Below are 24,435 nucleotides of genomic sequence, written 5' to 3'. Positions count from 1 at the left end.
CCACGCCAGATTCCGCTCTCTCCACTTCCCCTTCTTTCCCGATGGGTGGGGCCCTTACACCAGCGCGCAGCAGCTCCTGTGGGGCTGAGCCTGCCTCCCATCTTCTTTTCTCCAGCAGCTACAGCCTTGGCAAAAATTCGGAGCTCCTGGAGACCGCGGCGGGGCGGAGAGTAAGGGCGGGGGCAGAGCGTCACGTGACAAATCGACTCGCTTGTGGCGGTGGCGAAGTTGACCAGAAACCCCGCGAAAATCGACTTTTTTCTTCGCTGCACATTTTGTTGATTTCCCCCTTTTTATCATTGTCTCTGCCCACCCTCCACAGAGAGAATTAAAAAAAAAAAAAACTATAGGGACCCGGAAGCGGAAAGGGCATTTTTGAGGTTGATACTTCCGGGTCACTGAGAGAGTGCGGGATTCCGGGGCCGAAAGCGGGTGGCGGAGCTGGGACCTCGCGTGATTCTCGGAACCCGAGGAGAAGCGGTGTCCTGGGCGATGGCTGTGACTCTAGACAAAGACGCTTATTATCGGCGAGTTAAGAGACTGTACAGCAATTGGCGGGTAAGGAAGATCCTGTAATTTCTCCCACGGAGCCCCCCTCAGCCATCCCATAATAACCCTGTTACTCGGCGCCCTTTTTTTTTTTTCCTCTTTTCGTCTAGAATTCCCGGGTTTAGTGTCGCGCCCTTTTCATTGCTCTCGAATCACCGCAGGACGCAACCAGTGCCACCTGGTAATAGGGAACCCCCCCGCAATTGCCCTACCCTGCGATCACCATCTTCCCCGCGTGCCGGCCCGGGTCATGCATAACAGCCACCTCTCGCCGTCTCTTCCCGCCCTAGAAGAAGCAACATCTTTCCCTCCCACTCTAATCACGCATTACTGATCCTCCTGCGGTGTTCACACACACCCACGCACTCTCTGTCCCTCAAGAACCACGGTGTTCCACCCCAGGTCCCGCCAGAATTAAACCATCTTTGTAAAGAAGGGATGGAGGGGCAAGGGGAATGTGGGTCGAGCCCTTCGCTTTTATCGTTTGCGGGCCTTTTGCTGGAGTTAAAAGAAATAATGCTCACACACAACTGCTTCGTGTTTTAGGCCCTGCTGTGAGTAACAACAGACCTAACACTGAAAACCCTTAGGCATTAGTAATGTAAAACCAAAACAAAACAAAAACATTGTAATGCTTAAAACCTTATTAGTTTCAGAAGCTGGTAGGTATCTGGGGCACGTGTTTAGAAAAACGGTGGCAGATCTTAGACTTTCATTAAAAATTGGGCAGTTTTGCTGCTTTAAAAACGTACATAGTTAAAACTTATTTTTAACGATAGTAATTTATTAACTGAATAGTTTGATTGCATGCTGTGATGCAGCCTGAGCTGTATAACCTGTCTGGCCTCAAACAGTGCTACCAAGGGAAGACATAACTATAATGACTTTAGAAACCTGAAAATGTTCTGACAAAAATGATCAACCGTGATTTCAGCATTGAAAATTATCCTTAAGATTGATCCTCTGCTGAAGGAAAGCTATAAAAATTGGTTATTTTCCTGCCATTCATAAAAAAGATACTTGCTCATACTTGTTTTTTGAGTCTGAGTTAGATAATTGAAGATAAAATGGATTCTCAGTTGCATTTTTAAATACTTTTTTAAAATTTTTTAGTTTTTGGTGGACACGATATCTTTATTTTACCTTTATGTGGTGCTGAGGATTGAACCCAGTGCTCATGCATGGTAGGTGAGCACTCTACTACTGAGCCACAATTCCAGCCCCCTCGGTTACATTTTATCAAAAGTAAAAAATAAGAACTCCATGCTAGATGAATGCTGAACATAAATTTTGTTTTGAATTTTTTTCCCCTGGTACTGGGGATTGAACCCAGGTGGGCTTTACCACTGAGCTACACCCACAGCCCTTTTTATTTTTGAGACAAAGGGTCTTCCTAAGTTTCTAAGGCTGGCCTCAAACTTGTGATTGTCCTGCCTCAGCCTCCCAAATTGCTGGGATTACAGGCCTGTGCCTTCACAGCTGTTTTGAAATTTTTATTATTTAATTTCTATCAAGTGACTTTACAGCCTTATTATCACATATTTATATTTGAACATAATATGTGTGAGTGAAAACTTTTTTTTTTTAATTTATTTTTTAGGCATAGTTGGACACAGTACCTTTATTTTATTTATTTATTTTTATGTAGTGCTGAGGATTAAACCCAGGGCCTCACATGCTAGGTTAGCACTCTGCTGCTGAGCCACAACCCCTGCCATGAGCGAAAACTTTTTTCAAGTATTTTCTAATCCTTATATGTTGGTAATAATAAGAAGCCCTCTCTTCCATCCATAAACCCTTAAATTGATGTTGTTTCTAGTCCCAGTGATTCAGATTTCATCAAGTTATTTCATTTTAAAGTTAATGTAAACAAAAGACTTTATTGTTTCTTGATTACAGTTTTCATAACTTACATCCTAAAAAAAAGTGTGATACCATGGTTTTTTTTTTTTTTTTTTTAATCTGAGGAGAAATTTATAAAATTTATAAAACATTAACCCTTGTGTTTCTAATACAGTCATCCCTAGGTTTTGGTGTCTTGGGGGCTTGGTTCCTGGACCCTGCCCTCCTTAAGTATACCCAATCCTCAGGTGCTTAAGTAGCATATATAAAATGGTGAAGTATTTTAATATAATCTATGCACATCTTATACTTTAAATCATCTCTAAATTACGATACCTACAATTAAGTGCTCTACAAATGGTTATTGTACTATTTAAGGAATAATGCTAAGGAAAAAATATTTTGCATGTCCCAAAGAGATATCATCTGTCATCTTCTCCCCCACCCCCAAAATATTTTTAATCCATAGTAGGTTTAATCCTCAGATGAGAAGCTCATACATGGCAGGTTGAATGTAGTGCTATTTTAGAGACTGTCATTTAGTCAAAAATCAAACATAAGACTAGGAGTATAGTTCAGTGGTAGAGAGTGCTTACCTAGTTTCAGAGGCCCTTGGTTAGTAGTACTGAGGATTAAACTCCACTCCCCCACACACACACAAAAGAAAATCACACAGGAGACCTCCATTGTGACTAGAATTTGTTAATAATGTATGACTCTTCTTGGACATTTGAGTGTTGTCCATTCTTAAATCTTAGTTATTAAGTTAGAACTGCTAGGAATAAAAAGAGTTTGCAGCACCTGTATGGTTCTGCTTTAAAGAAAATCCCAGTGGAGACAGGCATAATGGTATATGCTTGTAATCCCACCTAATTGGGAAGCTAAAGCAGGAGAATCTCAATTTTGAGGCTACTGAGCAACTTCATGAGACCCTGTCACAAAATGAAAGGGGCTGGGACTGGACAGGTGGCACACGCCTATGATCCCATTGGCTCAGGAGACTGAGGCAGGAGGATTGAGAGTTCAGGCCAGCCTCAGCAATTTAGCCAGGCCCTAAGCAACTCAGTGAGACCCTGTCTCTAAATATTTTTTAAAAGGGCTGGGGAGATGACCCAGTGGTTCAGTGCCCCTGAGCTCAATCTCTAGTACCAAAATGAATAAATAAAATAAAATGGGCTGGGGATATAGCCTACTTGTAGAGTACCCCTTGGTTCAATCCCCAGTACCATCATTAAAAAATCCTAGGTGGTTGTGGTGGAGCATGGAAGTGGCCTGTGAATTTCTCTCCTCTGTCCTCCTCTTACTGGGTACTTAATCAGGGAGGTTCAGCATGTTCATGATTATGACATTTTAGTGTAATATGGTTTTTACTGCTCAGGGTGGGGAGGAAACAAAAGAGGTTAATCATTCTGGGGTTCTAGCTGTTTTGAGGGTGAGTGTTAATGTTCAGGTATACCTATTAATTATTTGAGACCTACTGGCTAGGACATCCTGCTGTAGATAAACCTTTACTACATTCATCTGCCTTTTATCTTGAAGGATTCCACAAAGCTGTTTGCAAAAGAAATACTGATTCGATGCATTCATTCATGCAATTCTTTGCCAACTGTCAGAATTGGAGTGGTGAATGGCTACAACCCCAGAAAGGATATTTGCACCAATGAAGAAAACTAATAAAAAACAAACTTTTTTTTTTTTTGGTACTGAAGATTGAACCTGCCTCAGCCTCCCAAATTGTGATTTGGGAGTTCTTAACCACTGATCCATATCCATTTTAAGACAGGGTCTCACTAAGTTGCTTATGGCCTTGCCAAAATCCAAGGCTTGCTTATGGCCTTGCCAAAATCCTCCTTCCTCAGCCTCTCAAGCCACTGGAATTACAGGTGTGCTCCTCAGCACCCAGCTCAAGACTTCTCTTGACTGCAGCTTTCTGGCTCTTTGACTTAAATGGTGACTTGGTTTCTTGTTCTGGACTGTTCTGTAAGACTAGGCAGCTGTGCTCTGTGGCTCAGAAAGGTTTTTTGAAATATAAACAATTCTCATACTACTTTCAGCAAAGCAGTGGGTTGGTTTCATTCATCTCACATTTATTTTGTTTTTCAACATGGGGGTCTAATTATGTTGCCCAGGCCCAGGCTGTCCTCGAGACCCCTGGGTCAAGCAATCCTCCTGACTCAGCCTCTTGAACAGCTGGCTGTAGGTGTGCGCTGCTGCACCCAGCTTCGTCTCAGCTGTTATGGTTCTTGTATCTTTGGAGCAAAATAGAGAAATATTTAAATAATTGTGTGGTCTTTGAAAAAGAGTTAGATGGAAGTAAATTCCCAGATAGGTTAATTTTGTTGTTGTTCCGCTTACTCAACTTTTAAATGTCTAGTTATCTACATTTTATATTATTTTTGTGACATATAGTAGTCACTCAGTAAATGGTAATGACTGATTTAAGTTTTCATGTATCTGTTGGTTTAAAAAGAGATTTCTGTCTAGGCTCTACTTATAGGGACAATATGTCCTGCCTTTCCTAGAGCTGTTTATCTGTTATCTCTATTTATTATTGGTACACCCTTTTCTCACAGTTTTCTCAGTTTGGATGATAAATTATTTGGATAGGTAGCTAGGGTGGTGTTTGTATGGCAGTGTCCACTTGGTTCAAAGGAAGGTATTTGTTGTTCTTCTGCAGTATTTCCTCAACTTTTAATATTCAGATCCCATCTTTACAATTTTAGAATCCTTACCAACTATTATGATATTTTCTTCAATTCTCACCTGAAAAATGTTTTTCACTTAGTGCATGCACATTGTCTTTTTAAAATAGTTCTGAGAAAGGTTTAAAACAAGTAAGAGGCAACCATTTTTAAGTTTTTCTGTTTCTTTCATGTTTCTAAAATCTGTGTAGTGCTATTTCTTGATTTGTGAATCGTGGATATTAACTCTTGGGTAAATTCGAATTTAATTTTTTATACTACACACTTATCCAAGTCCTCTACATTCTGATACTTTTAAAACTTTTTTGTAACATATTGTTATGAAAAAGTTTCTAACAGGAAAACTGAATTTTATAGTGAACCCATATACCCACCACCTAAATGATACAATTAACATTTTATTATACTTGCTTTGTCATATGTACATGGAGGCAGGTAGGTCAGTAAAGGGCCTGGTATTTATAAAATATTTTTTAGTTGTAGATGGGCACAGTATCTTTATTTATTTTTATGTGGTGCTGAGGATCAAACCCAGTGCCTCAACCATGCTAGGCGAGTGCTCTACCACTGAGCCACAACCCCAGCTCCATCCTTAATTTTTCTTCCTCAGTTTTAGTAAAATCGTTTGTCAGTATTTGCATTGTTATTCACATATAAATATTTTCACTGTTGGGTGAAGTAAAGGAGTAATGAATACCTTTCCTTTTCTCTGCAGGGGGTTTGATTTTGTTTGGTTTGCTTTTTTTCTTTCCTATGTTGAGGATGAAACTCAGGGCCTTGCATTTGGTAGGTAAACCACTTTTCCACGTGTTAATTTTTCCTGGATTGCCTCCGTTTGTTTTTTGTTGTTGTTGTTGTTGTTTTAAACAAATATCCCATCCTTAATTTTTTAAGTCCTTTCATTGTCCTGCTCTTTCTGATATAGGTTACTCTCGAGGCCTTTTGAACCTTGGCCTTTCCAGTGTTGGATCCCCTGTATTTTAGGGGGTTTTATCTTTGTTTTTTTTAAAGCCTTTTCTCTAAGAGCTTTTTAAGAAAGGATGCTTAAGGACTAGGGATGTGGCTCAGTGCTAGAGTGCTTGCCTTTCATGTACAAGACCCTAGATTTAATCCTCAGAATACAAAAATACAGGATGCATAGAATACAAATTTCCTAAGCCCTTTTTTTTGTCTTCAGAAATAATAAGTGTTGTTATGCTGTGTTAGTTTTTAATCACAGCAATAAAATACTTGAAATAGATAAACAACTCATAGGAAAAGTTTATTTATTTATTTATTATTTGGTTCACAGGTTCCAGTCAGTGGACAGTTGACCCTCTTGTGTTTGGGCCTGTAATAAGGCAGTAGTATGTCATGGCAGGAGTGCATGGCAAAAGAGGTTGCTCATCTTGTGTTAGCCAAGAAGCAGAAAGAGTGGGGAAGGGGCTGGGTTCTAATTATTCTCTTCAAGTTCATGCTCCCAATGACATGACTGCCTTTCACTACACACCTACTAACGTTTCTACCACCTTGCAATAATGCCACAGGCTGGAGTCCAAGCCTGTAAGACATGGGCTTTTGGGGGACATTCAAGATCAAAACTACAACATCTGTCCTCATTTTTATTTAATAATATATAGTTCACTAAGTATATCATTCTGAGTTTAAAATAATCTTAGAATTTTGGTGAGTGTGGTGGCACACATCTGCAATCCCAGTGGCTCAGGAGGTTGAAGGAGAAGGATTGCAAGTTCAAAGTCAGCCTCAGCAACTTAGTGAAACTCTGAGCAACTTACGGAGACCCTGTCTTAAAATAAAAAAGTTCTGGGGATATGACTCAGTGGTTAAGCGCCCCTTGGTTTAATCCCCTGTACCAAATAATAATAATAATATCAGAATTTTGAAGCCACGGTTTATCAGTCTTCAAGCTTTTAGTATTTTGAGATGGCTGATATGATTCTATTCCATACTTCGAGAAGAGGGAGTGTCTGTAATATGTATGCTCTGTGTGTGTGGTCTGTTCTTTGAAATTTTAAAATCATCTCCAGGTTGTTCTTGTTGTTTTCTTTCTTTGTGGGAGATTTCTTTATTTTGTTTTTTTTCAATACTATGGCTCGAACTCAGGGCCTGATGCATTCTAGGGAAGTACACTACAACTGAGCTACGTGCCAGCCACTTATCCCTTGGTTTTGAAATTTCCCATGGTGTGCCTTGGTATGTATTTTTTTATTTTGTTTTATGGGGGTTTTTTTGTTTGTTTGGACACAATACCTTTATTTTATTTATTTTTATGTGATGCTGAGGATTGAACCCAGGCCTCACAGGTGCCATATGAACACTTTGCCGCTGAGCCACAACTCCAGCCCCTTGTTTTGTGTTTTTAACTTAAGAACTGCGAGAAATTTTTTTAATCTCAAACTCACATCCTTCAATGCTGGAATCTTGTAATTCTTGTTCATTTCCTTCCCTCCATTTCCTCAGTGCTTACAAAATACTGAAAGCTATAGTATATTCATGATAAGAGAACTGGGGATAAAAACTTTAGAAATTAAAAATAATAGCTGAAATAAAAAATTTGATGAGAGATGAGGGGGGAAAAAGTGAAGGAACAATTCCTGATGAGAAGACTTAATAATGAAAATAAAATATAAAGATAAACCACAGATTTAACCCAAGAGATCTAAAATTACTGATGGAGGGGGGTAGGTCAGTAAAGGGCCTGGTATGATGGTGGTGCATGCCTATAAACCCAGCCATTTGAGAGACTGATGCTGGAGGATCACAAGTTCAAAAACCAGCCTTGGTAATTTAGCAAAACCCTAAGCAACTTAGTGAGACTTTGTCTCAAATAAAAAGGACTCAGGTTGTGGCTTAGTTGTTAAGCACCTCTGCATTTAAACACTGGTACCAAAAAAAGAAAAGAAAAAAAGAGAAATGTGCTACTACCTTATATATTAATGAAGAATCTCTTCCAAGTAAACCTTTTTCCTTTAGGTTGTTTCTTTCTCTTTTATTTATTCAAACAGCTAGAAAATCAAAATGAAGCTTTGTGACCTGTTTGGTGTTTTTTTTTTTTTTTTTTTTTTTTTTTTTTTTTTTTTTTGGTACCAGTAATTGAACCCAGGGGCACTTAGTCATTGAGCCACATCCCCAGCCCCCTTTTTAAATATATATTTTATTTAGAGACAGTATCTTTGTTTATTTTTTTTTAAGAGAGAGAGAGAATTTTTTTTAATATTTATTTTTTTAGTTATCGGCGGACACAACATCTTTGTATGTGGTGCTGAGGATCGATCCCAGGCAGCTCCCATGCCAGGCGAGCGTGCTACCGCTTGAGCCACATCCCCAGCCCTTTAGAGACAGTATCTTGCTCAGTTGTTTAGTTGTTGCTCTTTGAACTCAGGATCCTTCTGCCTCAGCCTCCAAGCTGCTGGAATTACAGGCATGTGTCACCACACCCGACTAAGAGTGTTTGTTGGTCACTTAGGATATAACAACTCCAGCTCTACTTAGCTTACCACTCTGCATTCTTTTCGTCTTCACACCCCCCCCAAAAAAAAAAAAAAAACTATTGAATTCTTTAAACTTAATACGTTTAAGAAATGATACTTTAGAGCTGGGGTTGTAGCTCAGTGGTAGAGTGCTTGCCTAGCATGCATGAGGCACTGGATTTGATTCTCAGCACCACATGCAAATAAATAAAATAAAGATTCATGAACAACTAAAGATCCATCAACAACTATAAAATCTTAAAAAATAAAACACAGAAAGAAATGATACTTTATATTATTACAAATGGAAAATTGTGTCAATTATCAAAAAGTAGCTGTTAAAAAATAAAAGCAATATAACACAACTGTGTTATTAAATTATAGCAGATGTTAAGGACTAGAACCAAGCAGGTACATTCTTTAGATTAAAAGGATGTTACTTTTGCTGTGATTGATTTTTGTTTGTTTATTTGTTTTTGTTTGTTTGTTTTTTGGTACTGGGGATTGAACTCAGGAGCACTTGAGGACTGAGCCATATCCCCAGCTCTATTTTGTACTTTATTTAGCAACAGGGTCTCACTGAGTTGCTTAGCGCCTCAGTATCACTGCGGCTGCCTTTGAACTCGCGATCCTCCTGCCTCAGCCTCCCCAGCCACTGGGATTATAGGCCACCAAACCCGGCTTGTGATTGAATATTTGAAGCCACATTTGGGTACCACTTAAAATCATCTCCTTTTGAATTGTACACTTTTTGAGTGGGCTAGGGATATAGCTCAGTTGGTAGAGTGCCTGCCTAGCTTGGGTTGAGATAAACACCATTCTAAGCACTTTACACAGATTTACTCAGATATTCTTCAAAGTAATGCTTATAGACGTGAAGATCAAAGAAACTGGAATGCAGAAACTTTAGGTCACAGTAAGTACTAAAGTCAAAAATTAAAACCCAGGAGATGGCTTCAGAGTAAGCCCTTAACCCAGACATATTATTTACCTAAATACAAAAGACAAATCAGCAGTTTGCTATTTATTGCTTATAGTTGTTGAAATAAATTTCCAGTAAGTTTAACAAGTCATCAATATTAACATCCTACCTGAAAAGACAATCAAGTGACCTTAACTCTCCTTATAATTACAAATCAGAAACCTTCCAAAGAAACCCAGTTTTATCTTTAGAATTCTAATAAAAGTACTCTTTTCATTTGTTAACTGAAAAAGATACAGATGACAGGAAAAGAATAATTTTACCTGCTATTGTATATAATAGTATGTATATATCAGTTAGATTTTATTTTCAGCATTTCTTGTAATTCTCCCTAGCCATCAGGAAAAATCAGAACTACAGTGAGAATACTATCTTACCCCAGCAAGGAAAAAACAGTACCAAATTCTGGTCATAAGTACTAATGGTAAAAGTTGTTTCCAGTCTAAAGGAAAAGAACATTTCTGAGTGGAAATCAACAGAGGACTACATATAGTTAATTTCTTTGCATCATATAATTAACTTATAGAGAACAACAGTGAACCCCCTGTTTATTTTTATTGGTAACTAAAAGCCTTAAAATATGGAAGACTCTTACATAGGTGATTTTGGGTTTTGCTTCATTGGGGAAGCCAGAATTACCAGCCTTTTGGTATTATAGAGCTTTTCAAGAATAGCAAATGATAGGAGGACTTAACATATCTCAATGTCAAAACCTACAACAAAGCTGTGGTAATCAAAACAGTGTGGCACTGTTATAGATAGACATGTAGCTTAATTAAATAGAATTGAAAGTCTGGAAATAAGCTTTTATGTTTATGGTCATCTGTTTTTGTTTTTGTGGTGCTTGGGATTGAACCCAGGGCCTTGTGCATGCAAGGCAGCACTCTACCAACTGAGCTATATCCCCAGCCTCTGGTCATTTGATTTTTGACAGGAGTGTTGTAACAATTCAATGAAGAAAAAGATATTTTTTAACAACTCATTGGAATAACTAAATACTTACATGGAAAAAAATAAGTTTGATTGTTCCTCATACCATACACAAAAATAAATTCAGGGGCTGGGATTATAGTTCAGTGTCATGGTACGTGTCTAGCACATGTGAGGCCCTATGTTTGATTCCCCATAACTATGTTAAAAAAAAAAAAAAAAAGATTCAGAATGAATCACATCTAACTATAAGAACTAAAACTGGTCTGTAAGTATAAGTAAATCCTTTATGGCTTTTGGATTAGATAAGTCACTAAAGACACAAGAAAACAGAAAAATTGAACTTTTTCAAAATTAGAAACTCTTGTGCTTCACATTATTCCTTCAAGAAAATGAGTAAACAGTCTACCAAATAAATAATATTTGGAAATAACATCTGATAAAGGGTTTTTATTTAGAATATAAAAACTCTTGCAACTCAGTAATAAATCAGTTACAAATTGGACAAAGGATCTGAGAGGGCATGTCTCCAAAGAGATATACGAATTGTCAACCATCACTTGAAATGGTACTAATTTGTACCCATTTGATGACTATAATGAAAAAGATAATAGCAGGTGTTGGCTTGTGGAAAAATTGGAAGTTCATACATTCTTATTAGAAAATAAAATGGATCAGTCACTGGAAAACAATTGGTAATTCTTCAAAAAATTTAGACAAAGGACCCAGCAATTCCTCTCCTGAGTATAGACCCAAGATAAGTATATTTACACAAAAGCTTATACACAAAGTGGGAAGATTGGAAGTTCAAAGTTTGCCTCAGCAATTTAACTGAAGTTGTAGAGTGCCCTGGGGTTCAGTCCCCAGTGTTGGGGGAGATAAAGGTATACAGAGATTCATGGCAGTATTGTTCAGAATAACCCGAAATGGGAAACAGCCCAAATTTCCAGCGACTGGTGTTTGGATAAATCAAGTGTATGTTCACATAATGAAATTAGATTCTAAAAGGGAGTGAACTATTGGTAATATACTGCAACACAGATGAACCTAGAAAACATTACGTGAAAGAAGCCAGACACAAAGGCACATATTATTCAATTCCATTTACATGAAAAAATGTACAGAGTAGACAGATCCATGCAGACAAAAGTAGGTTAGTGGTTGCCTAAGTCTGGAGAGGAGGCAGAAAAAGATGAAGAATGATTGCTAATGGCAGAGGGTTACTCTTGGGGAAGGTGAAAATGTTCTAAATTTAGATCATAGTGATGATTATGTAACTGAATATATTAAACATTATACACTTTAAATGTGCAGATTTTATTGTATGTGAATTCTATCTCAAGCTGTTTAACAAGTGGAATGTAAATAAGAGCTATGAGGTTGCCAATCAGGCATGTATCTGAAATTTGGAACTTATATTAGGAAAATTAAACATATCTCTAGTAGATGTTCAATCTGTATTTTTGTTTTGTTAAGGTTTGAAAAGAAAGTAACAAAATTACTTTTTTATTTTTTTTTAGAAAGGAGAAGATGAGTGTGCCAATGTTGATGCTATTGTTGTATCAGTGGGTGTTGATGAAGAAATTGTTTATGCCAAATCAACTGCATTACAGGTAAGAGGTTTGTAGCGGTTTTCATCCCTTAATGTCACTGAATCGTCTACTTCACTGTTCAGTGTTTTAAATTCCTAGTTCTGGGTACGTAGCTGAATGACAGAACGTGTGCTTAGCATTCAAGAGGCCCTCGGCTCAATCCCCAGCAACAGAAAAGAGTTAAACTAAAAAATATCAGTGATTTGATTATTTTTATTATGGATGTTTCAAGCATATATCTGTAAATACTATTGTTGTTGTCTTTTCCAATAGACATGGCTCTTTGGTTATGAACTCACTGATACAATCATGGTCTTCTGTGATGACAAAATCATCTTTATGGCCAGCAAGAAAAAAGTGGAATTCTTGAAACAGATTGCCAACACTAAGGGAAATGAGAATGCAAATGGAGCCCCTGCCATAACACTGCTAATAAGAGAAAAGGTCAGAACTAATAAACAATGTGTTGTAAATGTTTAAAAGTTTTTGGAAGTGAGGGGTTTTTTGTTCCAAAATGCTATGTATGACTCTAAAAATGATTCAAGGGGAAAGTTGTACCTGGCTATGGTAATAATATTAAGTTTTGTCATATCTTCATTATTGGTTAGGAAGAAAAGAGTCCAATTACCCAAAAGTTCTTTAGTAAAATAAATGGGCTGTGGAATTCTGGTGAACATTAACTTTGTTGTTCTCCAGTACACTGTTTCCATTTGACCTTCAGAAACCAGATAACCTTAAATATCCTTAAGGAAACTTAAATAAACCTCGTTTCCAGTTTTTATCGAGTGTGATCTTTTTTTTACGCTGCTTACCTGACAGGAATTTTCCCTCAATTTTTTGTTTATATGTTTGAGTTTCTTGGCTTTCTGAAGAAAAAGAATAGTTTTGTTAACTTACTTGGTACTTTTACTTAAGTATATAAAAATATCCAAAGGAATTTTGTGTTGACCTTCGATGTGTTATAATCTGCCCTTAAGAAGTAGGTGGAGGGGCTGGGGTTATAGCTCAGTGGTAGATTGCTTGCCTAGCTTGTATGATGGACTGGGTTTAATTCTCAGCACCACATATACATAAATAAAATAAAGGTCCATTGACAAATAAAAAATACATATATTAAAAAGAAAAAAAAGAAGTAGGTGGAGATTAGGGGAGAATTTATTCCTTCCATGGTTTAGAATTTTTCTCTCTGCTTACTACTAGTTATAACACAAATGTCTAATTTTGAACTAACAAGCCCTTTTTCTTTCCTGTGGCAATGATAGAATGAAAGTAATAAGAGCAACTTTGACAAAATGATTGAAGCCATTAAAGAAAGCAAAAATGGCAAGAAAATTGGTGTGTTCAGCAAAGACAAATTCCCTGGAGAGTTCATGAAGAGCTGGAATGACTGCCTCAACAAAGAGGGCTTTGACAAAGTAAGACTAATACTGGGAAGCAGCAAATTGAAAGTTGAGAAGACAGAAGTATATTGGACTTCCATACAAGATAGTGGAGGACATTTGTTTGGGGAAAACTATATATTCATTTGCATTTATGTTTTTCATCCCCTTTTAACAATATATTAGTTATACTTTTCAGACAGAAAATGGGGTGTTCAAGAGGCTGTCCACCCACTTCTGTGTTGGAAACAGAGAAAAATCTTCTGACCAAGAAATAGATTTGTGTTCTTTTTTCCCCCACCATTCCTGCTTATCTTCCGTCTTCAGCCTTGACAAAAACCTATAGAGAGGCGAACTTACATTTTAAGAGGTACATTAGCTTAATGCCTCTTATAACACAACAGTGACCTGGCAAAGAGCTATTTTAAATGTTTAATCCATTCAAGAAGAGAGACTATTTGAAGATTCTGCAAACTATTGATGGAGATTGCTAAGTAGCCAAGCATGGTGGTATAAGCCTGTAATCTCAGAGACTCCGAGAGCTGAGGCAGAAGGATTGCAAGTTTGAGGCCAGCCTCGGACTTAGGATTGCTAAATAGTGAGGCCCTAAGAACTTGATGAGACCCTGTCTCAAAAAAGAGCTAGGGATGTGGCTCAGTGCTTAAGCACCCTGAGTTCAATCCCTCACACCAAAAAAAAGATTGCTAAGTAATCAAGTAGAATAACTGATAATATTCAAAATAGGAGAGATGCATTTTTTTAGCAATTCTGTATTTGCATGTTTACTATCACTTTGACTATAGATTGATATCAGCGCAGTTGTGGCATATACCATTGCTGTAAAGGAGGATGGGGAGCTCAACCTAATGAAGAAAGCAGCCAGCATCACTTCTGAAGTCTTCAACAAATTCTTCAAGGAAAGAGTCATGGAAATAGTTGATGCAGATGAGGTAAATAAACGACCTTACCACTAAGTTGGTAATAATTCTGCCATCTGTCTTTCAGGATAACTAAACCTGCATTATGGTTTAATGAGGTTATCCATTATTTTATATACATATCCTCAGAGCAGCTGTAAATTCTATATACTGTTCTCCAAACTTGCTTTGTATGTATACCAATATATTGTCTGATGTGTAAACCATAAATTATATCAAGGTATGTGATGTTTTCAAATGGTAACATCCTAGCACTTCACATTGCTATTTGCCACCCTTTAGTTTCTTTATTTCTGGGTACTCCTACAGAAAGTTCGACATAGCAAACTGGCTGAATCTGTGGAAAAGGCTATTGAAGAGAAAAAATACCTAGCTGGGGCAGACCCTTCCACTGTGGAAATGTGTTACCCACCTATCATTCAGAGTGGTGGCAACTATAATCTCAAATTCAGTGTGGTGAGGTAAGTGTGAGAACTTTCTAATGTAACAACAATCAGAGCCATTTTGAATTTTAGCCTATTTTCACTTTAACTCATTTGAAAAATAGAGAAAAGTAGGAGATGGAATAATCACTAGTCTGTCTTCTATATGTTTAGTTTATTTCACCTAATACTTAAGCACTTTTCCAAATTAGTTAAAATGCAGAATACGCTGAAATTGTTTTTAATGGTGTCAGATATACCTTAAAGTAATTCCTCTCTTAATTTTATGAACATTTTAAAGAAAGTGTTTCTCTACATTAGAGGGTGGTGCATGCCTAAAAAAAAGGTGTTCCTCCAGTGAGTCTGAAAAGTTTAACCCACAATTCATAAAGGACTTGTAGATACGTGACTCTCACAACCATATTGTTGCTAAACTATAATGGATACAATTCAGTATATCCTTTGCATCTTTAGAATACAGTACTCACTTTCTCCTTGAATTTTTATGAAAAAGTTTCGTTGCTAATTTTTACTCCATTGCTTTTAACAGGTATGATTACTAAAAACCAACAAAAAAGTTTTAAGTCTGTATTCAGCTACAACATTGACGTTCTTATAGAAAGGAAAGTAATTATTGTTAGAAGTTTTGTGACAGTGATACTAAGGACTCTGCTACTTTGGGTAATTAAATGCTTTTTTCTTTGGTCTCTAGTGATAAAAATCATATGCATTTTGGAGCCATCACTTGTGCCATGGGTATTCGCTTCAAGTCTTACTGCTCCAACCTTGTTCGCACTTTGATGGTAGATCCTTCTCAGGAAGTTCAAGAAAATTACAACTTTCTGCTCCAACTTCAAGAGGAACTGCTGAAGGAATTAAGACATGGTAAATTGCCTTAGGAAAGATGATTTAAAATTACATAACAAAAATGTCACTAGTAGCCCTGTGCAGTGGTATGTGCCTATAATCCCAGCTATTGGGTACCGAGGTAAGAGAATTGCAAATTCAGGGTAAGCCTGGGCCACCTAGCAAAACCTTCTTAAAATTTTATAAAGCTTAGTGGTAGAGTGTTTGCCTCCCATGCACAAGCTCCTGGGTTCATTCACCAGTAGCACCAAAAAAAGACCGTTTTTTGTTGTTGTTGTTGTTGTTGTTGTTGTTGTTTTGGTACCCCTAAGGCTCTCATCCTAAAAATAAGAGTAAGATTTTACTGACCCTGACCTTAAATCATCCTACCATTTAACTATTGGATTACCTCTCTTTCGAATGTGAGTGGTTATTGTGGCTTACACTGATGCTGACAGAAATCTCATTTGTTAGGCCTCTATCCAAATCTTCATAAAACACTTTGGCCTGTTGCTCTTTAATTTAAAAGAGTCTGAAGGCTGGGGTTATGGCTCAGTGGTATAGCGCTTGCCTTGCTTGTGTGAGGCACTGGGTTTGATCCTCAGCACCACATAAAAAATAAATACAGCTATCGTGTCCATCTACAACTAAAACAAATATTTTTTAAAATAAAAATAAAAGGGTCTGAGAGGTGGGCACCATGGCACACACCTGTAATCCCAGTAACCTGGGAGGCTGAGACCAGAGGATCACAAGTTCAAAGCCAGCCTCAGCAAAAGCAAGGCCTTAAGCAACTCAGTGAGACCCTGTCTCTAAATAAAATACAAAATAGGGCTGTGGATATGGTCAGTCGTCAGTCAGGTGCCCCTGAGTTCAATCCCCAGTACCTAAAAAAAATAAAATAAAATAAATGAAAAGGTCTGAGTACTAGTTATCTCTCTGATAGAATGTATGGTGTTTATCCTACATTGAGTGAATACCGAGGATACAGGGAATAGAATAAGTGCAATACTGCTCAGGAAGCTACTTAACACCAAAGAAAAAAGCAAAATTACTTGACTACTTTATTGCCTTGAATTCTGCACTCCCATTTGGCTAAATGAAGCCTCATGCTTACCCACTTTTAAACTGTTTTATAAGCCTACCATTCTTCCAGAATCTCTAAGTTGATCTTAATCCTATTAAATCAGTCATAAATAGTTTAATGAGAATAAAGATTTCTTGAGGCCACCATCTTCAGTATACTCTGGCTTGATGTGTTCATTTATAAAATAAACCTAAAAAATTAATGCTGGAGTTCTTCTAACACTAATTTGTACATTTAGCAATGAATGAAATGGACCTACTTCCATGGTCTGTTCATCAAAATGTATAGTAACTTTTTAATGTAATACTTTTGGTAACTTAAAATATGTCACTGGGACAGCTGATGTTCCTTGGATAAATGATTCTCAAACAGTCTAATAAGGAATGACTGGGTGTACTCTTTGTAAGAATGCAAATTTCTGCCTGGAGCAGTGGCTTTTACCTGTAATCCCAGCGTCTTGGAAGGCTAAGACAAGAGAATTGCAAGTTTGAGGCCAGTCTCAGTACTTAGGTCCTGTGCAACTTAGTAATACACTGCTTCAAAATAAAGTATAACAACTGGGGATGTGACTCGGATTGAGCACACTGGGTTCACTTCAAGGTGTGTGCTCCCAAAAAAGCAAATTTCTAGTCATAGTCATCCCTGCCACTCTGCATTCCTTAGTTCACACTTTAAGAAAAATTTCTTTAGGGGACTTAATAGGTGGAAAAAAATTCGACCTAATGATGTTTGGGGTTTTTTTCCCTCTGAAAGATAATTTAATGTCTTCCTTTTTTCTTGTTATTAGGTGTGAAGATATGTGATGTGTATAATGCTGTCATGGATGTGGTTAAAAAGCAGAAGCCAGAGCTGCTGAACAAAATCACCAAAAATCTAGGGTATGCCATAATATGTTTTGTCACTCTGAGTCAGTTTTCATGACTGGCAGTAGTAATTCTCTAGTCTTAAATGAGTTGATTGATTTCACCAGTATTTATAGACAATACTTAACTGTATGCCAAGCAAATGATGTTATCAGAGAAGTAAGAAAATTTTAAGTTTTTCCCAGTTGTACGAAATAGATATATTTTTTTAAGACCAATGTAGTGTTCCAGTAGGTGTTCCAGGATTAAATTAGCTCACATTTACAAATTGAATACTCTGGAATGCTCTAATGTTTTATTTATTTACTTTGAATTTTTACTTAATTTAGTGTTTCTCAAATGTATTTGACTGTTGAACACTTAGAAAAACGTAATAAAGGACATTTGTGGAAACAGTTCTAGGCAATCTTTAGATGAAAACTAGTCTAGTCTCAGGTGTATAGTGTCTTTGTGGACTTCTGGTGATACCAAGTCTTATGAATCTGTGATTATCAGTGTTGCACCAAAAAATACCATCATTCGTGGGGTGGGGGTTGCCAAGCACATGTGAGGCACTGGGTTCGATCCTCAGCACCACATAAAAATAAATAAAGGTATTGTGTCCATCTACAACTAAAACATTTTTTTTTAATTATATCTCTTAATTTACTATCTTAAGTAATGTATCTCATGAGAGTCTCTGCTAAACTGTCTATAGGAAAACTTCTATTTCATGGTAAATTAAAGCTTAAAACTGGGTAAATAAGCTAAAGTTAAAAGGCTTGGGGCTGGGATTGTGGTTCAATGGTAGAGCACTTTCCTAGCATGTGTGAGGCACTGGGTTCAATTCTCAGCACCATGTAAAAAAATAAATAAGTACTACATGAGGTACTTAATTTAAAAATGATTTTTCTTCAACATGGAATTATATAGTATATTTAAAATCTAAAGACTGTCTTGGAATGCTTTACCTTACCTGACTGATCAGCAGAGATAAATCACTTCAAATTTACCTGCATTATTTTGAAAATTGAAATGAGCATTATTATAATTGATCCATGTTACAAGTCTTTTAGCATATTGCTGATATATTTCTCTTCTTTTCAGATTTGGTATGGGAATTGAATTCCGTGAAGGCTCTCTAGTAATTAATAGTAAAAATCAGTACAAACTTAAAAAAGGTGAGTTTTACATGCTTGTAATAGAAAAGTGCTTTTTTGAGTAATCCTGTTAGCTTTATGACCCTTTCTGTATAAATCTAATTCTTATTCATCCTTTCACAGCCACAGACTAATCTGTTTTGCTGTTTTAGGGATGGTTTTCAGCATCAATTTGGGATTCTCAGACCTGACTAACAAGGAGGGGAAAAAACCAGAAGAGAAAACCTATGCCCTATTCATTGGTGACACAGTACTTGTGGATGAGGTATGTATTGCCTCTTTAGCTTCTGGTTTATGAACTCACTTTTGAAGCATATTTTGGATTTTGTGGGCATTTTCTTGTTTGTTAAATGCTAGTTAAGGGGAGAGGTCCCTGAATAGCCTGACAGTACAGCTGGGAATAGGATTTTAGCCCAGAACAGGGAATGATTTAAATCAAGCCACTTAAAAATGATAATATCAGAAATTAATTCTAATGGAATTTTTTCTTTTTTTTTTTTAATATTTATTTTTTAGTTGTAGTTGGACATAATACCTTTTTATTTTATTTATTTATTTTTATGTGGTGCTGAGGATCCAAACCAGGGCCTCGCATGTGCTAGCTGCACTGCTGAGCCACAACCTCAGCCCCTTTCTTTTTTTTTTTAATGGCAAATTCATCAAGCTACAGTTTACATACCATACAATGTATTTACTTTCTTTTCTTCTTTCCTTCCTTCCTTTATTAATTATTTAATTTTGAGCTAGGATCTTGCTAAGTCCCTGGGCTAGCTTCAAACAGGATCTTCCCGTCCTGGCCTCTCAGATTGCTGGGATTACAGCAAAATGTAGAGTTTTTGTTGATGTTGTTACTTTTGGTTTTTTGCTTCTTGTTTTTATTGTGTAATTTCATGGGTTTGTCTGTTTAGTGTGTTTGCAGCTGTACAACCATCACCACTATTTAATTTTAGAATCTTTTATCACCTAAGGAAACCTGAATCCACTTGCAGCCAGTCCTCATTCCTGCATCTACCATTCAGGTCCTCCAGACCTATGCCACAACTTAATTACTTTCTGTCTCTAAAGATTTTGGTTATTTTGGGCATTTCCTATAAATTCAGTCAATACAGTATGTGGTCTTTGTGACTGGCTTCTTTTACTTAGAATTGATAATGATAGCGAATATTTCAGTGTTCTTATTAGAAGCAAACCATTCAGCCATATCCCCAGTCCTTTTTATTGTTTATTTCATGACAGGGTATCACTGAGTTGCTTAGGGTCTTGCTTCAGCTGGCTTTCAACTTGCACTCCTCCTGCCTCATCGACCCAAGCCACTGGGATTACAGGCATGTGTCACCATGCCCAGTTCTATAATTATAGTTTCTGATAAGAGACTAGGAGGACAAAAGTTATATTTATTCATTGTCAAGTGTTTTAGAATCCAGAAGTTTCAAAATTATTGCCCAGCTGTTTACTAGGTTAGAAAGTGAATGTGCTTTATATTGGTAGTCTAAATTCTCCTTTTTATTCTAGGATGGCCCAGCCACTGTTCTAACTTCTGTGAAGAAGAAAGTAAAGAATGTGGGGATTTTTCTAAAGGTAGGAAGAAGATAAATGAGCAGTGTAGGACTTCCAGTACAGTAAGGAAGTTAAACATGTTTGGCTAAAGAAAAAAACAAACAAATTTGTGTTTTTTAATTATTGCAACTTTTTCCCGTAGAATGAAGATGAGGAAGAAGAAGAGGAGGAGAAAGATGAGGCAGAGGACCTTTTGGGAAGAGGTTCTCGGGCAGCATTACTTACAGAAAGAACACGGGTAAGTTTACTGTTGTAGATAACATTTATCTCATACCATATCAGTTGATTCACACTTCTAATAACTTGGGTTCTCCCTTCACTAGAATGAAATGACTGCAGAAGAGAAGCGAAGGGCACATCAAAAAGAATTAGCAGCTCAACTCAATGAAGAAGCCAAGAGACGATTGACTGAACAGAAGGGAGAGCAGCAGATTCAGAAGTAAGAGTTTGCACTTAGCAGTGAGATTGTCGTAGAGTTGTGTGTGACTGCAGAAAATTCTCAGGGTTTTTTTGGTTGTTTTAATCCCACTCCAGAGCTCGCAAATCTAATGTTTCCTATAAGAATCCATCTCTGATGCCTAAGGAAGCTCATATTCGGGAAATGAAGATTTATATTGATAAGAAGTATGAGACTGTAATAATGCCAGTGTTCGGCATTGCAACACCTTTTCATATTGCCACAATCAAGGTACTGATTCTTATTGCATCAAGTTGCATTCAGACTTATTTCTTAAAATAACAATTGTGCCCACCATAAATAATCTGTATCATATCTTGTACTCTGCTCCTTTAGACTCTGTACCTCTGATTTACTGACTTTACCATCTCGTCCTAATCTCCTGCAATCATTATCATTCCCTTTTAATTTTCACTTTGTAGAAAGCTAAACTAATCTGGAGGGGCTGGGTTTGTGGCTCAGTGGTAGAGCACTAGCCTAGCATGTGCAAGGCACTGGATTCGATCCTCGGCACCACATAAAAATAAATAAGTAAAATAAAGGTATGGGTCCAACTACAACAACAAAAAAACTAATCTGGAAATATAATTTGTCTATCTTTCCTTGATTTATTTTTATGTATTTGTTTCTTTGGTTGCTTGGTTTTGAGCATCATTTAGGCTTTAGTTAATAAATATTAAATAATATATTAAATTAAGACAGACATTAATCTGTCTTAAGCAACTTGGTAGTGGTTGTTGTTTTAATGCATTCTTTTTCTTTGAACAGAATATAAGTATGTCTGTAGAAGGAGATTACACTTACTTGCGCATCAACTTTTATTGCCCGGGCAGCGCTCTGGGTAGGAATGAAGGCAACATCTTTCCTAACCCTGAAGCCACTTTTGTCAAGGAAATGTGAGTCCCCAGGAAAGCAACCATTCCCAAATCCCTGCTGGCTAGAGTGGTAATCTCAGAAACATCTCATTCTCTGTGCAGCATCCTCCCCTGTATAGTGAATGTTGACTACCTTGGTGGCATTTTAGGATTACTTTGCTGATTGTACTATTATAGACTCTTAATTTAGAAGTTTCATGAGAATATTTTATATATATATTTTATAATAGAATCCTTAAATGTGTCACTTTGGATTCTCTTTCTTCATGGTGATGTGCCAGATTTGGGGGGTGATGTGCCAGATTTGGGGGGTGATGTGCCAGATTTGAAAATAAGTGTGATCTTCCCCACTCTGATGGATTTAGAATATTTATAATATTTTCCATTTAAGAGAAGAAAGGAAAAATAGGGTTTTTTTTGGTTGGTCGGTGGTTTGTTTAAAACTTTTCCAAGCATTCTTACTACATAGTGGTATGTTTTTCTCTTAAAAGCATTAAGCCAGGTGTGGTGGCACACACCTATAATTTCAGCTACTTGAAAGGCTAAGAAGGAGAATCACAAAATCAAGGCCAGCCTGAGCAATTTAGCAAGACCCTGTTTCAAAATAAATACACACATATTAACATATACATATGTATTAATCCAGATATAAAATATACTGGTAGTAATGGATACAGGTTACCTGGCCAGACAGATAAACTTCTATAATTGTTTCCCCTTTTTTACAGTACATACCGAGCTTCAAATATGAAGGCACCTGGAGAACAGACAGTACCAGCCTTGAACCTTCAAAATGCGTTCCGAATTATAAAAGAAGTACAGAAACGATACAAGACTCGAGAAGCAGAAGAGAAAGAAAAGGAGGTGAGCCTGAACACAAGACTAATTAAGCACCTTTGTTCAAAAGGACACATGTGTTTTAAAGAGCATGTAAGGGTACACAGGATTCACATTTATTTTTTTTCTATTTAGGGCATTGTCAAACAAGACTCGCTTGTGATCAATCTAAATCGGAGTAACCCCAAACTGAAAGATCTATATATTCGCCCAAACATTGCCCAAAAGAGGATGCAAGGCTCACTGGAGGCCCATGTCAATGGTACATACAAATAATCTTTTGTGTTTCTGGGCTCTGTCTTCAGGGGCATATTTGTAGGAATAACAGATCAGATAATACGGTATGACAAGGAAATGTTGGGAGGATCTACTTACATTGCTATATGGTCAGTAAGAATGGAAAACTCTACAGTTCTTTGTGCTTCCTCTTACCTTCTTATAACCAGAAGACACAAAATGTCTTTTTATGATCTAACCTAATTATCCTGATTGACACTTAGCTTCTTCATTCTTTTCCCCAGGTTTCCGCTTCACATCTGTTCGAGGAGACAAAGTGGATATTCTATATAACAATATTAAACATGCTTTGTTCCAACCCTGTGATGGAGAAATGATTATTGTCTTACACTTTCACCTCAAGGTATGCCCTTTAACTTAACTAGCTATGATTATGAGCTCTTAAGCAAAATATTTAATTTTTCTCACTTCTTTCCTATAAAATAGTGATAAAAAATCTTGTAACAAAATCATGAAGAGGCTTGGAAAATATGTTTATAAAGTCCACAGTGCCTAGCATCTAGAAGGCACTAAGTATTTTTGTTCCTTTTGTGAGATATATAGTAACTACCAAAACATAATGTCTAGCCAGCTGCAGTGGTACATGCCTATAATCCAAGCAATTTGGGAGGCTGAGGGAGAAGGATTGCAAATTCAATGCCAGCCTCAGCAATTTAGTCCTGTCTCAAAAAGGAATTTTGTTTTAAATATATATTGTTTTAGTTATAGATGGACACAGTACCTTTATTTTTTTTTTTTTTTTTTTTTTTTTTTTTTTTTTTAAAGATAGAGAGAAGAGAGAGAGAGAGAGAGAGAGAGAGAGAGAGAATTTTTTAATATTTTATTTTTTAGTTATCGGCGGACACAACATCTTTGTTTGTATGTGGTGCTGAGGATCGAACCCGGGCCGCACGCATGCCAGGCGAGCGCGCTACCGCTGAGCCACATCCCCAGCCCCGGCCTTTATTTATTTTATTTTTATTTATGTGGTACTGAGGATCAAAACCAGTGCCTCACATGCTAGGCAAATCTTCTACCACTGAGCCACAGCCACAGCCCCAACAAAAAGGAAATTTTTACAAGGGTGTTGGGAATGTTGCTCAGTGGTTAAAGCACCCAACACAAGCTTTTGAAATGTTCTTCAGATTCCTGTTTCTGAAGTAAAAGTTTTTGCTTATACAAAACTTGTTACCAACATTTTCTCCAAAGTCTATTGTAATAAATAGAAGTGCTTTTTAACTTTTACATTCCCAAATACCATTATTTGTGACAGGGATAAACAAGTGGTACTGGGGATTGAAGTCAGGGACACTCTACCACTGAGCAGTATCCCCAGTGCTTTTATTTTGAGACAGGTTCTCACTAACTTGCTGAGGCCAACCTCAAACTTGTGATCCTCTTGCCTTAGCCTCCTAGATAGCTGGGATTATAGGCATGCACCACTACATCCAGCTGGTTTAATTAATTTTACATGCATGCTATGGAAGCCCATGTCTTGATTACTAAAATGTCCATCCTACATATTTTTATGTTTCATTATCATGGTTTTTTTTCTTCTTCTTCTTTTTGTTTTATTATCATGGTTTCTTTTTTTTTTTTTTTTTTCTTTCTTTTTTTGTTGTAAATGGATCTTTTGTTTTATTTATTTATTTATATGTGGTGCTGAGGGTTGAACCCAGGGCCTCACACATG

The 24,435-nt window shown here is 37.0% G+C and overlaps 1 protein-coding gene across 1 annotated transcript in view; it reads left to right on the top strand.

The window, feature by feature from the left end:
• Positions 1 to 375: 375 nt before the first annotated feature.
• Supt16h (SPT16 homolog, facilitates chromatin remodeling subunit) overlaps positions 376 to 24,435 on the top strand; it is a 33,482-nt gene continuing 9,422 nt past the window's right edge. Inside the window, exons 1-18 of the mRNA XM_076849969.2 lie at positions 376 to 558; positions 11,996 to 12,088; positions 12,341 to 12,511; positions 13,330 to 13,482; positions 14,250 to 14,396; positions 14,694 to 14,845; positions 15,519 to 15,691; positions 17,527 to 17,617; positions 18,689 to 18,762; positions 18,894 to 19,006; positions 20,254 to 20,319; positions 20,441 to 20,536; positions 20,622 to 20,737; positions 20,833 to 20,986; positions 21,524 to 21,651; positions 22,359 to 22,494; positions 22,603 to 22,729; positions 22,989 to 23,107. Coding sequence (XP_076706084.1) covers positions 493 to 558; positions 11,996 to 12,088; positions 12,341 to 12,511; positions 13,330 to 13,482; positions 14,250 to 14,396; positions 14,694 to 14,845; positions 15,519 to 15,691; positions 17,527 to 17,617; positions 18,689 to 18,762; positions 18,894 to 19,006; positions 20,254 to 20,319; positions 20,441 to 20,536; positions 20,622 to 20,737; positions 20,833 to 20,986; positions 21,524 to 21,651; positions 22,359 to 22,494; positions 22,603 to 22,729; positions 22,989 to 23,107 — 2,175 coding nt within the window. The 5' untranslated portion in view covers positions 376 to 492. The remainder of the gene's footprint in view (positions 559 to 11,995; positions 12,089 to 12,340; positions 12,512 to 13,329; positions 13,483 to 14,249; positions 14,397 to 14,693; positions 14,846 to 15,518; positions 15,692 to 17,526; positions 17,618 to 18,688; positions 18,763 to 18,893; positions 19,007 to 20,253; positions 20,320 to 20,440; positions 20,537 to 20,621; positions 20,738 to 20,832; positions 20,987 to 21,523; positions 21,652 to 22,358; positions 22,495 to 22,602; positions 22,730 to 22,988; positions 23,108 to 24,435) is intronic.

This window comes from Callospermophilus lateralis, chromosome 3 (assembly GCF_048772815.1).
Source record: "Callospermophilus lateralis isolate mCalLat2 chromosome 3, mCalLat2.hap1, whole genome shotgun sequence".
NCBI classification, from domain to species: domain Eukaryota; kingdom Metazoa; phylum Chordata; class Mammalia; order Rodentia; family Sciuridae; genus Callospermophilus; species Callospermophilus lateralis.
Note: the sequence above shows the minus strand (reverse complement) of the source record. Positions and strands in the feature narration are given on the sequence as shown.